This window comes from Peromyscus leucopus, chromosome 1, assembly GCF_004664715.2.
Source record: "Peromyscus leucopus breed LL Stock chromosome 1, UCI_PerLeu_2.1, whole genome shotgun sequence".
In the NCBI taxonomy this organism is placed as follows: domain Eukaryota; kingdom Metazoa; phylum Chordata; class Mammalia; order Rodentia; family Cricetidae; genus Peromyscus; species Peromyscus leucopus.
This window is the reverse complement of record NC_051063.1, coordinates 4,735,573-4,750,588: the sequence shown is the minus strand read 5'-3', so window position 1 is coordinate 4,750,588 and position 15,016 is coordinate 4,735,573. Positions and strand designations below refer to the sequence as shown.

At 51.8% G+C, this 15,016-nt stretch overlaps 1 protein-coding gene across 3 annotated transcripts; it reads left to right on the top strand.

The window, feature by feature from the left end:
- Positions 1 to 58: 58 nt before the first annotated feature.
- Positions 59 to 13,807, top strand: Tkfc (triokinase and FMN cyclase). 3 transcript variants are annotated; one of them, XM_028884245.2, is made up of 18 exons: positions 59 to 137; positions 1,437 to 1,545; positions 4,762 to 4,951; positions 6,057 to 6,167; positions 6,260 to 6,441; positions 8,391 to 8,469; positions 8,777 to 8,866; positions 9,451 to 9,485; positions 9,562 to 9,646; positions 9,742 to 9,831; positions 10,450 to 10,566; positions 10,921 to 11,040; positions 11,225 to 11,362; positions 12,198 to 12,304; positions 12,407 to 12,510; positions 12,620 to 12,653; positions 12,763 to 12,852; positions 13,206 to 13,807. In XM_028884245.2, the coding sequence occupies exons 2-18, from the start codon at positions 1,543 to 1,545 to the stop codon at positions 13,365 to 13,367; spliced, it is 1,737 nt and encodes a 578-aa protein (XP_028740078.1). In that variant the 5' UTR covers positions 59 to 137; positions 1,437 to 1,542; the 3' UTR covers positions 13,368 to 13,807. The 3 variants fall into 3 exon arrangements, with proteins under 3 accessions (XP_028740078.1, XP_028740077.1, XP_028740079.1); XM_028884244.2 differs by lacking the exon at positions 59 to 137 and adding an exon at positions 144 to 355; XM_028884246.2 differs by lacking the exon at positions 59 to 137 and adding an exon at positions 796 to 814.
- The last annotated feature ends 1,209 nt before the right edge of the window (positions 13,808 to 15,016 follow it).

Sequence of the window (15,016 nt, the reverse complement as noted above, 5' to 3'; positions counted from 1 at the left end):
CACGGGACGGCCTCACCTGGCCTCTTGGAGGACTTGCGGAGCCGGAGGCGGCCAACCAAGCGAGGCCCCGCCCCCCGGGGCCCCGCCCCCTTCTTACCGCCAGAGGCCGCAGTACCCGGATGAGAGCGACGGTTAGGGTACGCAGACGGGAAAGGCCTCCAGCTAGTGGTCCGGGACGATTCTTCGACGCCCCCCTCCCCGGGCCCTTAGAGCCCGCCTGCTGGCTCCCCTTCCCCAATGCGCGCTTCTTTCCTTCCTCAGAGTTCTGCCTCCTTCCCTCCTCCCTAGCTCCAGGCGTCCTCAGGGCTGTTTTTCCCCTTTTGGAACCGGAAGGGCTGCGGAGGACTGGGAAGAGGTGACAAAGATCTTGTTGCACATCCCACACTTAGAACCGGGCTTTCCTTTGCTTAACTTCCAGCCCCTCCAGGGCCTTCGAGTGCCCTCAGCTGACGTTAGGACGACTTCCCCCCGCCTCACCTGGGGGCCTGGATGCTCACCTCTTTAATTTCTAAAGAAATGAAAGGGCTGCCTACCTAAATCACTTGCCAGCACAATTCAGTGTCCCTACTGCGATACAGATTCTGAACGCAAGCACAAACAGCGCTGGAAATTTCACAGCAAGAGCCTTAATGACCCAGGTGGCCAGTGCAGTCCAAGCTGCAGATCTAGGCCTCCGGCTTCATCAAACAGCCTCCACACCCCCACCCCCTCAAGGAGCAGCAGATTCTGAGGCCAGAAGCATCTGCAAAATGCCAGAGAGGAGCTCACGTGAGGCTGAGGCCTAAGGGGATCAGTTTAACTGAAAGTCTCCCTAGTGAGTTGAGGCAGAGATGGGTGGAGCTAGGTCTAGATCAACAGCACTGCTAAACCAGGTCTAACTGAAGAGTGGTTTATACCTCAGATGTCCTCAGCCGGGACTCTGCCTGACTTTGGAGAACTGGATGATCAGTAGGAACATTAATTCGGCTTTGTAATTAGACATGGGCTCAAGTCCTGTCTCTTACCAGTACAATCTTGGACAACTCGCTAGAGCTTTCAGTCCGTATTCCAGAAGTAAAATAAGGTCACAGGGCTGGCTTGATCCTGGTGTGGTCAGCCAGCAAGGTGGAGATCTTTGTACATTTTCACCCACTAGTGATACCCATGTAAGATACGAAGTTGCTCTGTGGGTAACTCTGCTCCTTGAGGAGGAGGTGGGTACTGCTCCCAGGCAGAGAGGCAACCCTGTGCCGCACATGAATTGATCTGTCTTCAGGCCAAGTGTGGGTGTGAACCTTGGTCAGGCCCACGCTGCTCTCCATCCCAAGCCCACGTCCTAGAGTTTGGACTTGGATCAAAGTCTGAGGCAGCTCCCTAGTTCCTAAGGCGCTGGAGGCGTGATTGCGCCAGTTGGCTGCCAGTGCGTTCCGCAGCTCAAGTCCTCGCTACCCCTGCAGGTGCTGCCGCTGCCTCTACTTCAGCCCAGGTAGCACTCAGGAGTGGCCACTCTGCAGCAGCTCAGAGCAGAAGTGTGAGCTCAACTTGTTCCAGAACTTCTCTACCATGGTGAGTCCTGTGGGGGGCAGAGTAGAGGGAGGACCCTGGGGATCACCTCTCTGAGCCCCCTGAATTTCCCTGTTCCCCAGCTGAGATGCTGCTGCCTCCTGAGGTCCAGAGGTTTGTATCTCCAGGGTTGATCCCTGTTCCCTTTCCTGCAGGCCACTGGGCCAGGCCTGGAGTGAGGCTGACCTGAGGCACTCTGAAACCCCTATGGCTAGGATCTCAGTCATGCATTTAGAGCAGAACAACAAGTTACTTACTGTGTAATAAGTCACTTCACTAGTCAAGGAGGGAACCAGGAAGAATGATCTGGTGCCTGTTCCTCAGCCCAGGCATGTGTGGGCTGCTCCCAGAGCGGAGAAGTGGTTCATGGGAGGCTCACAAGGATCCAGGGCTTTGCTTCAAAACTGATCTTGAACAGATCTGGGTTCAGATTTGAGCCGAACCCCCAACCCCTGTGTTACTACTATGCGGAAGGCTTGACCGCTCTGAGCCTCTCCTCTCCCCCACCCCCACCTGCAATATGGCAGATTAAGACCTGCTACCACGTTGCTGTGTGGTGTGGATTCTAGGCCAGAATCCCAGTGGCCTCACATAGTACCTCCCTTCTCTTGCTTTTCCTTCCCCTGGGGTTACTGAGAAACAGGAAAGGCTCCAGTGCAGGGATGATTGGGAGTCTCTTGAAGGGTGGTGGGGCTGGAGGCTAGGCTTGGAGTTGATGCCAATACACAGCTTCACTGTGTGCAGTGATCCCTCTGTCCCCACGCTGTGCCTTTCTCGGGACGAGCCCTCTGGCACCCTGTGTCTGCTGCAGCACCTTAGGAGAGCAGCCTGTGGCTGAGGTGACCCAGGCAGCTCTAGGGCACTTGCTGGCTGTGTGACTTGGAGCACAGTCGTCTTAACCTTCCCTCCAAAGGGTTTTTGGAAAATTAAATTAAAACAGGTTCATAAGTACTGAAATAGCCTGGCTCTTAATGCTTAAGAAATGGAGCCTATCTTATTCTGCTTGCTGCCTATTAGCCTGGACTATCCCCCCCCCCCCCCCCCCCCCCATCCTTCAGCAAGTGTTAAGGCCTTGGCCCTTGTTAAATGGAGGAAAGCCTGGCAGGGAGACAGGTTCAGAAAGGAGGCAGGAAGTGCACTTTGCTGGGACCACTAGGTGGCGCCGGCAGCCTCCTCAGGGTCCACTTTGAGTCTCCTGAGGACAAAGGCCGGGTGCTGCATTCCCGGCCTGTCACAACTGTTTGTTTAGCTAGCTCCAGCTTTTCAAAGCTTGTTCACAAAAGGGACTGTAGGTCCTTTTTAGTGAGCTTTTCCACGACACTGATACAAAGCTCTACTTTAGTAAACTGCTGTTCAGAGGAAGAGTGGAGCCCAGCACCGACGTTTCTTCCCCGAGTCCTGGTGACTATGGAGCCTGTGCTCTCCGCTACTCTAGCCCTGTAGCTCCCTTCTGGCTGCACCCCTGTAAAGACTCAGCTGAACCCCCAACCTCCCTCCTGAGTATGTCCTAGTTTATCACAGTGTAACTGCCCTGCAGGAAGGCAGACTTTCTAAAGAGAGACATTTGCACCCCCTTCAACTATTTGCTAACAGACTGTTAAAACAATGCCCCCTCCCAAGAAACTGGACTTGTCCCAGGAAACTCCTCTGGGAGAAGGTAAAAACAGAAGCCCTGGTGCTAGTCAGGAGAAACTGCCAGGAAGAGATTGCACACAGTTCTCCCAATGTTTCAGACCACCTTGCAAGAAAACCTAGAGCAGAGAGACATGGGTCAGTGATGGGCAGAACCACCCCTTGACTAGGAATGATCAGACTTTTTGTTTAAGGGTTGTTTTGCTGCTGCTGCTGTTGTTCTTGTTGTTTTTTTTTTGGGGGGGGGGGGTTGTTTGTTTTGTTAGTTTTTCAAGACAGGGTTTCTGTTAGCCCTGGCTATCCTGGAACTTGCTCTGTAGATCAGGCTGGCCTCGAGATCCACCTGCCTCTGCCTCCTGAGTTCTGGGATTAAAGGTGTGCGCCACCGCCATCAGTCAGTCTTGTTTCAGTTTTTATGTGTCTCAAACTTGGTTTGTAGCTAATGCTAACCTTGAACTCCCAACCCTCCAGCCTCTACCTTTCAAGTGCTGGGATTACAGGCCTGCGCTACCAGCTAGAACTGCTAGAGTATTCCTACCCCTTGCTCTCTATTTAAATCTAAACCTCCTGTCAGTACCCTGACTTGGAGAGGGGAGTCACTGGACCTCGTTATTTGCTCCTCTTCCCAGTGAGCACACATGAATCAGTCTCCGTTCTCTGCTCCTTACTGTTGTTTCTTTAGTTGGCACATCGAGGATATGCAGCTGAGTCTAGTTTGTTAGGGGTAGCAGAGCTGAGGCTTTGACCCTAACAACTCCTCTTAACAAGATTGCTCCTGTGGTTTATGATCCCTCCCTGCCTACCTCTTCCTGCGGCCCCATGGTACTTGGGTCACTCTGATGCTCCGTGGAGCCATTGTACTATCACATACCTCCATGTCTTGGCTTATGCTTCCTTCTGCCCATAATAGCCCCCCTCTTCCCAGTGCCTACATATCTCCTACTTATTCTTCATAAAGACATCCTGGGTCCCTTCAGGGGATTGAGGTCCCTTTCTTCTGTGCTACCATGCATGTGTGTGCCTCTCTCACATAGCATGTAAAAATGATATTCATGTTCCCATTCTACTCTGTGAATATGCAGGGCCCAGCCCTAGGCACTGCCACCCTACATGAGAAGTCCAGCTGGAGCACATGAAGCCCAGTTGTCTCATCAGATGGGTGTGGGGCCTGCCCAGGCCCTTCCCCCATCACAGGAATCTCAGCCTAAGACTCCTCTGACAGAAACAGACAGGGCCCCAGTTTCATTGTTGTTTTTTTTTTTTTTTTTTTTTTTTCCTAGTGAGGACACCAACTCCCCCAGCTTTACATCAAAACTGTTTTTCAGGACAGACAGAAACCATGGTGCAAAAGGCTTATGAGTTAAGCACTGAATAAAGAGTTGAAAATTGAGAAGTCACAGGCATATATACCCACCTGGCAATGAAACAATTCAAGGCACACTGTGACCTCCAAATTCCTAAGCGGCTTCTGTAATTTCTTTCCCCTTCCATGAGATTCCTGGAGAAATTTGGCAAAGTAGTGTTGCTGGACAGGATGGGGGTCCCTGCTGACCACACTCTGAACCTCCTCTTCCTCCTCCTCCCTAGACCTCCAAGAAGCTGGTGAACTCAGTGGAAGAGTGTGCTAATGAGGCCCTTGCTGGGGTAGTGGCCTGTAACCCTAACCTGCAGCTCCTCCAAGGGTACCGTGTGGCCCTGCGTTCTGACCTGGACAGCCTCAAAGGCCGGGTGGCACTTCTTTCAGGTGGAGGCTCAGGCCATGAGCCTGCCCATGTCGGTGAGCATCTTGTGTCGATTGTGAGGGGTATTGGCCAGAGCAGAGGAGGGATCTTGGGAGATCCTCAGTGCTAGTATGAGGTACCAGACAGATAATGCTGAGAGCCAGAGTTAGTAATGGACCCAGTCTCCATCCTCCCACACCCAGCTGCCCCAAGGTCAGTCACAGCCTGTGAATTCACACAGTATATGAATTCTTACAGCTCTAGAAATGTAGGGTTGAGCCAGATAATCTCTGAGGCTCTCCCAGCCTCAAGAGTTGGTGATTATAAAAGTCTTCCTTGCCCTTTTTTCCAGTCCCATTGACCCGGCACCTCCATGACAGTTTCCTGACTCTGCCAGCCCAAAGCAGGACCCGTCTCCTGCATCCCCGCCATGCCTTCTCCACACTTGAAGCATCCTAGCTGGTTTATTTGATGCCAGGGATGTGAGCCCTCGTTAGGAGCCCTACAGCAGGGTCAGACCTTGTGTCATTTGTATCTTTCCTGTCCATCTCAGTATTCCATTTATTCATTCTGCACATGTTAGCGAGCCTGCTGTACACCTGGCCTGTACAGAGCACACTGTGAATCAGGCAAGATCCTGCCCAGGGGAACTTTCATGCCCCACTCCAGGAAGATAGATGTAAGAGAACTTCAGAGAGCCTTGGGGGATATAACAAACATTAGAATGTACAGTGAACAAACATTAGAAGGTACTTGTTGCTCTTGCAGTAGAAGACCTGGTTCAGTTCCCAGCACCCACATAGCCCCTCACAACCATCTGTAACCAGTCTCAGGGGATCCACTGACCTCCGTGGGCACCAGGCACACACATGGTGCCATAGTGCACATACATACACACTTGCAAAACACTCAGTTAATCCTTTTTCCAAAGCTTTATGTACAAAGAACAGGAGGAAGACCAAAAAATTGGTAGGAGGGGACCGAGTTCTGAATCAGGGTTAGAAGTCAGGAGAAGTCCCTCCAAGATGACTCCTATGGAGGGTTAGCCATAGCACAAGTACACAGTAGGGTTGCCCAAACATGGAGCTCAGGATGTGGGAAGCCCCAGGGATAACAGGTATATAGACTCAACCCAGCATCCTTCCTTCTCTCCATCTCCAGGTTATATCGGGAAGGGGATGCTGACAGGGGTCATTGCAGGATCCGTGTTCGCTTCTCCAGCTGTGGGCAGCATCCTGGCAGCCATTAGAGCTGTGGCCCAGGCAGGCACAGGTCAGGCTTGCATATGGGAGAATACGCTGTGGGTGGGCACTTTGGGGGTGGGTGAGGGCAAGGCTAACAATACCACACTACTGCTCCTGCAGCGGGCACCCTCCTCATCGTGAAGAACTACACTGGAGATCGACTCAACTTTGGAGTTGCTATGGAGCAGGCCAAGGCCGAGGGCATCCCTGTGGAGATGGTGGTAATTGGAGATGACAGTGCCTTCACTGTCCTGAAGAAGGCAGGCCGGCGTGGCCTGTGTGGCACAGTGCTTATTCACAAGGTTAGCCTCCCCGACCTGGGACACTGAGGCACCAGCCATTTCTTTACCCTGCTCTACCAAGTCCCCACCATTGCTTCAGCCATTAAGCCCAGAATGCAGGCCCAGTTCCCTTTCCTCCCTCCACACACCTAGTCAGTTGCCCCTCCCTAGCACGTCTCCCAGTGCTGCATAGGTCCTCCTCATAGCCTGCCCTAACTACCTTCACTGTGTGCCATGGCTCTTAGTCTTACAACTGTACTCACCTTCTCACTGGGCTTCCTGTTTGCTTCCTGCACTCCTGCCTTGCCAGTCTGTTGCCCACATTATCTCCAGGTGTCGGTTTTTTTTTTTGTTTTGTTTTTTTTTTTTTTTTTTTTTGTTTGTATGTTTGTTTTTTGAGACAGGGTTTCTCTGTGTAGCTTTGCACCTTTCTTGGATCTCACTCTGTAGACCAGGCTGGCCTCGAATTCACAGAGATCCTCCTGGCTCTGCCTCCCGAGTGCTGGGATTAAAGGCGTGCGCCACCACTGCCTGGCCAGGGGTGTCTTTTTAAAATGCATATTCATCAGCACTCAGAAGGCTGAAACTGAGGCTAGCTTAGACAACAAAGTGAGACCCTGTGTCAAAACAACAACAACAAAAATGTGTATATGCCCAATTTTCATCTCACTGAAAGCATCTTAGGTTCCCATAGTCAGCTCAAGCCCCTTGGTTGGGGGTGCCCACCACACTCTTTATTTATTTGAGGGCCAGAGAGATGGCTCCGCAGTTAAGAGCACTGGCTGATGAGTTCCCTTCACTCATATGGTAGTGTCATAACTCCAGCTCCGGGGAAGGCCCGAAGAGGGTGTTGGATCCCCTGGAACTGGAGTTTCAGACAATTGTGATGCCATGTGGGTGCTGGGAACCAAACCTGGATCCTCTGCAAGAGCCCCAAGTGCTCTAACCACTGAGCTGCCTCCCCAGCCACTCCACCACCACACTCCTGCCCCACCTCATGGCTTCCTTGCCCAGCAGCCCTTCTTTCCCCTTATGCTCCATAAACATCAGGTCCCTCCCTGTATCTGTTGGGCTGGAGCTCACCTTTGTGGCTTTATGTATGCTATAGCTGTCCCTGCAGAATCCTTTCTCTGGTCAACCCTCTGTGGCCTGGCTCACTCCTGGAGACCGAAGGTGCTCCGTGTGGTTCTCGCCCTCATCTCCTCAGCATCCTGAGCCACCTTCCTCGGGGCTCTCAGCCTCCTGATGCATGTGCCATCGTGCAGTCATTTTCAGTGTGTGTCTCTGCTTGTCTTCTTCAGACTCTGAGTTCCTTGAAAGAAAAACTGTGATTCAGTCTCCCTTTTTTCTTTCCAGCTCAGTAGATTCTTGGTGAAAACTGAGTAGGAGGGTGGATGAATCGAGCTAAAGTGTGCTATGGAAGAAAGAGATCTAAGAATCAGAACACAGCAACAGGCTGTGTGACATTGAACAAATCACCCTTCTCTAGGTTCATTTCTCTCTTTTTAAAGTCCGTTCCAGCTCCACGAGACTGGAGTGGGGAGGGAGGAGGGAGAAGGAGGAAGGAGGGAGGGAGAAGGAGAGGGAGAGGGAGAGGAGAGGGAGGAGAGAGAGAGAGAGAGAGAGAGAGGAGAGGGAGAGGGAGAGAGAGAGAGAGAGATGTGTGTGTGTGTGTGTGTGTGTGTGTGTGTGTGTTGCTGGGAATGGGCTTTATGCGTGCCAGGCCAGCTTTCTGCCATGGATCCACACCCCCATCCCCAAACAGAAACTCTTGAAGACTCCCAGCAGGTATGTTGTAAATAAGGAGAGGACATTCTTCTGCCCTAAATTTGATGGACCACATTTAGTGTAGAAATGCTGAGATCCTCCCTCCCGACAAGAAAGTTCTTCCCAGCCTTTCCTCTTCTCCCAGTGACCCAGTGACTCCTCCACCCACCATCCTCTCTCTCTTTCTCTCTGGGTGGCAACAGGTGGCAGGTGCTCTGGCTGAGGAAGGTGTGGGGCTGGAGGAGATTGCAAAGCGGGTGAACGAGGTCGCCAAGGCCATGGGTGAGTGCCAGCCCCAAGGATGGGAGGATGTGGCAGGCCTGGGGATTCAGAGCAGGCTCCTACCAGTTACACCAAAAGCCTTTCCATGTTTCCCTGGGGGCTGGGGGAAAGTCCCCTGAGGGAGGCCCTGGAGCCTGGAAGCTGTGGGTACCAGAGTTTGGACTCTCTTCTTCATCACTGAGATGAAGAGTTGGGCAGCCTGCTCCGAGAAGAGGATGCCATAGCCAGGGCTTCCACAGCATTGCTGCCATCCCGGCCCTCTGCCAACAGCAGAACCAGCATCTCTTTCCTGCTCCCTTGTTCCTAGGTACCCTGGGGGTGAGCTTGTCCTCCTGTAGCGTCCCTGGCTCCAAACCCACCTTTGAGCTCGCAGCTGATGAAATAGAAGTCGGCCTGGGTAAGCCTGTGGCCACCATGCCCCTGCCATTCCTGTTCTTGGCCTGGAGCTTTGCCCACCTCTAAGGTCCTGGAGTTGTCTACCTGGGCCTCCCTGCTTACTTGATGTCCCCCAAGTGGTCTTTGGATTCATAGGTGGGCACTTGAGGCACAGCCTATACCAACCTGCCTGACTTCTATCCACTCTGCCATCTGTGCCCACGCTCTGGACACACAGAACGCCATGTTTCTCCTACCTTCCGCTTTTACCCACATCATCCCCTGTACTCCTGCTCAAGCCCCAATGTATAGCCCTTTTGGTCCAAAGGCTATCTTGTCTGTGACTGACATGTTCCACCTCTCCCCGTGTGTTTCTAACACAATAGGCATTAGTGTCCTATGGCCTCTGTGACTTCCCAGCTAGCTCTACTGCCACACCACATGCTGCCCTGTTTTTCATTATTCTTTCCTGTTCTACCCACTATCCACATTCATTGTGTCTAGCCTTGTGCTGAACACTTTGTGTTCATTTGTGTCATTGCTAAAAGCATGGTAAGAGAATCAGCAGGCTGTGAGCCAGCCAGTAATGACCACATCTCTCCACAGGAATCCATGGGGAAGCTGGTGTTCATCGGGTAAAGGTAAATAGACTCCTTGCTCAGCCCACCCCAACCCTGAGGCGTCCTAGAAACAGCTCACTCCTGCTTCTTCTAACAGATGGCACCTGCTGATAAGATTGTCACTCTCATGCTTGACCACATGACAAACACCTCCAATGTATCCCATGTGCCTGTACAGTCAGGTGAATAGCCTGTAGTCCCCAGTCTCCAAGACCTTCCTGCTCCTCTGCATAGAGACACCAAAAGTCTCACTGAAGGTGTCATAATCTATCCACAGGCTCTTCAGTGATGCTGATAGTCAACAATCTGGGTGGCCTGTCTTTCCTGGAACTCGGCATCATAGCTGATGCTGCTGTACGCTTGCTGGGTGAGCCCACACTACAAGAGGACCCTTAGCTCTTTGGAGTTTTTTTGTTTTGTTTTGTTTTGTTTTTTGAAACAATGTCTCACTATATAGTCCTGGCTGGCCTGAACTCACTATGTAGACCAGACTGGCCTTGAACTCACACCCTCCTGCCTCTGTCTCCATGCCTGGCTCCCTTAACCCTTTGAACCTAGTTTGTACCTAGGCATAAGAAAAGCAGCCGAGGCAGTGTCCTGTCATGGCCCAGAACATCAGCTGAGCAGTTACAAGCTTGAGTTAAATTGTTACTGTTACCACTAAACTTCTGGGGTCCTGAGTCTGGGAGTGATAATAGCAGTGCCTGCCTTGTAAGGTGGTTATGAGAAGTGAATGAGATTATATGTAAGACACCTGGTCCCTGCTAAGACTCAGTAAATGACAACTGTTACTCATCAGTCCCTCAGGAGGGGATACATGTGGTAATGGGCTGTCGCTGAGGGATGCTCTGAGGAAATTGGGTCATTTCCCTACTCATCACAGGCCTCAACCTGCAAGGTCCTTGTTTTGCTGTTTGGTTTCTTTTTAAGATGCTCTGTGGTAGTTCTCTTTCCCACTCACAGGCTTCTGTGCTTGGCATTGCAGAGGGCCGTGGGGTGAAGATTGCCCGTGCCATGGTGGGTACCTTCATGTCAGCACTAGAGATGCCTGGTGTTTCCCTTACCCTGCTGCTTGTGGATGAACCCCTGCTGAAGCTGATAGGTAAGAGAGACCTGGAGCCTAAAGGCATTGCTAGAAGGAACCATCATCCATCCCCAGGCTCATAGCACTAGGGCTGATGGTGACAGTGTGGCTCCAGACCTGTGAAGAGGCTCTTTCTAGCTTTCTGGCCTTCAGCTCTCACTCAGCTATGGAAAGCTGATATTAATGTCTTCCTCACATCTGCCTTACCCTCTCCCCAGAGAATGCCCCCCACTCGGTATGCAGTAGACACTCAGTGTATTCTTATTGTGGACCGCCTTCTTGTAGACAGCTTAGGGAACCAGTCTTCAGGGTCAGGTGGGGAGTCCAGACCCTACTTGATCTTGTCTGAAAAAGTTGTGTGGCTGCCTCTAGATGCTGAAACTACTGCAGCAGCCTGGCCTCATGTGGCCAAGGTCCCTGTGACTGGGCGGAAGCGGATCCGAGCAGCTCCCACAGAGCCTCCAGAGGCCCCTCACACTACTGCAGGAGAAGGTACTGGGCCCTACTGATGGAGAGGGGCAAGAGTCCTTGATGGTCAGGACTTTGGCTTGAGCACCAAAGGGTACATGGTGGTACATGGTAGTCCAGGGACCTGGGCACCTGTATCTCCCACCCTGGTCAAGTTTGGCTGTGAGAAGGTCCAGCAAGGCCTCTGCATGCTGTCCTCCCTTTCTAGGTGCAGCATCCAAGCAGATGAAGCTCGTGCTGGAGCGGATATGCACCACCCTGCTCGGACTGGAGGAGCACCTGAATGCTTTGGACAGGGCTGCTGGTGACGGGGATTGTGGCGTTACTCATAGCCGTGCTGCCAAAGGTTGGCCTCTGTGGGGTGCTCAGGGCCTGTAGCATACTAGTTCTTAGATTTGAGATTCCATGAAACTGTTTCCAGAACGTTTAGGGGCTTTCATGGAGTTGCTGCCTTTGTTCATCAGGTGAGGCCATTTGGCACACACTCAGCATGTTTTCCCAAAAGAAAGGAGTTTCCCACACTACAAATGGGAGAGCAATCACAGGAAGAAAGTCTGTTCTGCTGCCCTTAGCACTCTCAGATGCCCACATCACCAGAAAGCCCTGTAGTTCAGCCATTCAAGAAAGATGTATTCAGCTGGGCAGTGGTGGTGCAGGCCTTTAATCCCAGCACTTGATAGGCAGAGGCAGGGGGATCTCTGTGAGTTCCAGGCCAGCCTGATATACAGAGTGAGTTCCAGGACAGCCAGGGCTACACAGAGAAAGCCAGTCTCAAAAAACCAACAGATAGGTAGATAGATAGATAGATAGATAGATAGATAGATAGATAGATAGATAGATAATGGATAGATAGATAGATAGATAGATAGATAGACAGACAGAGATAGGTAGGTTGGTGAGTTGGTCAGTCATTCGGTCAATCAATCAATAGATGGATTCAGCATCTACCTCAAGCCAAGCACCACTCCTGTCTCCATGGTTACAAAAATGCACAGTCAGGCAATGGTGGCTCATGAGGATTTCCAGGCTAACCTAGGATAATGGGAAAGAGAAGAGAAAAAAGAAAGGCAGAAAGCACATCTCTCAGTAAATAAGACCAATCAGGAAAACACTAGCAGAGGCCAGGGAGAGAAAAAGGAAGTGGATAGCATCTCTGAAGGGTCACCTGTCTCTACTTGCAGCCATCCAGGGCTGGCTAAAGGAGGACCCAGCTCTAGCCAACCCTGCCCAGGTACTCTCCAAAGTGTCTGTTCTGCTGCTGGAGAAGATGGGAGGCTCATCTGGGGCGGTGAGTAGAAGCCGGCCCTAGACGGACAGACTGATGGGGAAGGATGCAGGTTTGGCTGGGTGCTGGCCAGCTCCATGTACTCAGCATTCTGGTCCTCCTCAGCTCTATGGCCTGTTCCTGACTGCAGCTGCCCAGCCTCTCAAAGCCAAGACTGACCTTTCAGCCTGGTCTGCTGCCATGGATGCTGGCCTGGAGGCCATGCAGAGGTGAGCAAGGGCCCCGTGTCTTAACACCAGGGGTGTGCTGGAGAGGTGGTTGGTAGATACTACCTGCTCCCAGCCAGGCCCTGTCCTCACACCTTGCTCATTCTTTCAGGTATGGAAAGGCCGCACCAGGAGACCGGACAATGGTGTGTACTCAGGGTGTAGCTTCCCTTGCCCCTTTTGAGCCCACACACCCTATAGCTATCCTCAGTGACCAGACTTCTTCTCAACCCACCTCTCTCTGACCTTGTCCAGCTGGATTCTCTGTGGGCAGCAGGACAGGAGTTCCAAGCCTGGAAGAGCCCAGGAACAAGTCTCCTCCCAGTCCTGACTAAAGCAGTCAAGGTGAGTGAGGCTGGACTAGACAATCAAGGAAGCACCAAGCTTCAACTTCTAGATGGCTTTAGGCAAGTTCATGGCTTTTTCCCACCTTCATGTCCACCTGTGTAAATTAGGAATGAACTCCTAATTCAAAGTGTTTTATGGCTAGGGAGATACATTGAGCCTAGCCTAGTACCTGGGCTGAGGCTCAGCAAATAGGGAGCCTTTGCTAGAAGTAGAGAAGAGGTGACCTTTCCACTGAGGGATGGATGTACAGAGATTGCTGACAGAACAGGACAAGGGTCCGATTTTCAGGACCCAGTGGGAAAGGAAAGGCCTGGTGTCATGTACTTAAGCCTACTCCCACACTTCCTCAGAGTGCTGAAGCTGCAGCCGAGGCCACCAAGAACATGGAAGCCGGTGCTGGAAGAGCTAGTTACATCAGCTCTGCACGACTAGATCAGCCGGACCCTGGAGCGGTGGCAGTGGCCGCCGTCTTCCGTGCCATCCTGGAGGTCTTACAGACACAGAAAGCATGACTGCCTCTTCTCAGCTCCTCCCCCTGTTCTTACTTCCTCTTGCCTTCCCCCTCGCTCACCCTAGCATCCATCCTCTGCATGGGGCAGGACATCCTCCACCGCACCTCCAGAACTGTTCCATGAACATAAACAAGTGTCTGGCTGGGTGATCCTGTGCTCTGCCAGCAAGCACCGACCGCCCTTTCCCTCCTCAGGGAAGAGGAGTCCCTCAGGTCATGTTCATCCCACCCCAGCCAGCTCTGAATGTCAGTGATAAGGCTTTTCCTGAGTACAACACAGCCTCTAACTGGGTGTACCCATTTGGTTTCAAGACTTCAGGCCTCTTCCTCTGGAAGGCCTCTTCCTCTGGAAGGCCTCTTCCTCTGGAAGGCCTCTTCCTCTGGAAGGCCTCCTATACCCAGTGTATGAAAGAAAGCTAATAAAACCCATGGAAGCCACAAGCTGCTGCCTCATCTTTGGGACTTCAGCCCTGGTTACCGTGACCATGACCCTTCTCTTGGCAGGCACTTTATCGCCTGTGCTCCAGACGAGTTCTCAGCTGGGCTGGTTCCGTGGGTGGGGACTTCCCTTCCCGGTCTAGCACACACCATACCAGTGCACGTGAGATCGGCACGAAGGCTCTTCTCTGCACCAGATCAGCTATCGATTCTTCAGAAATTACATGGGCGTTGGGTCCCCAGAAGAAACGTACTTGCTGTGTTTTGAGGCTCTGGGATAGTTCAGAAGCCGCAGTCATACCAGCCCCAAGGTCTCTCTAGGGCAGTGGTTCTCAACTTTTTTTTAAAAAAAGATTTATTTATTATGTATACAGGAGAGGGTGCCAGCTCTCATTACAGATGGTTGTGAGCCACCATGTGGGTGCTGGGAATTGAACTCAGGACCTCTGGAAGAGCAGTTGGTGCTCTTAACCTCTGAGCCATCTTTCCAGCCCCAGTTCTCAACCTTCTCAATGCTGTGACCCTTTCATGTAGTTCCTCATGTTGTGGTGACCCCAACCATAAAATTATTTTCATTGCTACTTCATAACTGCAATCCTGCTGTTCTGAATCATAATGTAAATATTTTTGGAGTTAGAGGTTTGCCAAAGGGATCCCGACCCACTGCTCTAGAGCAGTCATTGCCTGTACCTTGACCAGTGGAAAGCCGGATGTGTGCTGAGACAGCACACACAGCTCACGCCAGGCATGACACCCTCACTGTAGAGAGGTGATTCAAGGCACTGGCAGGTCATATCTGTGTAAAGGCTGGTTCTGCTTTAAGTCAGCTATGGGAACTCATGCCCACATTTAGCCAGTTGAGATCTGTAAAATTCAATGATACCCATCTCAGGCCCTCAAGATGGCTCAGTGGGTAGTAGCCTGAAGGCCTAACAACTTGAATTTGATCACCAGATCCCATTAGGTGGCAGGAGGTAAAGTTGTCTTTTGGCCTCCACGTGTGCTGTGGCACGGGCATGCCTACACACACAAAATAAGATTTGTTTTCTTTCAGAACGGTAACCATCTCACAAGGATAGGATGTGAAGACTCAGGTGAGGGTTAGGATCCTGGGCAGTCTGGTGTTCTAGAGAATGAGTGTTAGCACTGGTGTCAGGCACACTCCCCTCCTACTGTGTCACCATCCATAGTCATCCTAAGAAAGGGACCTCA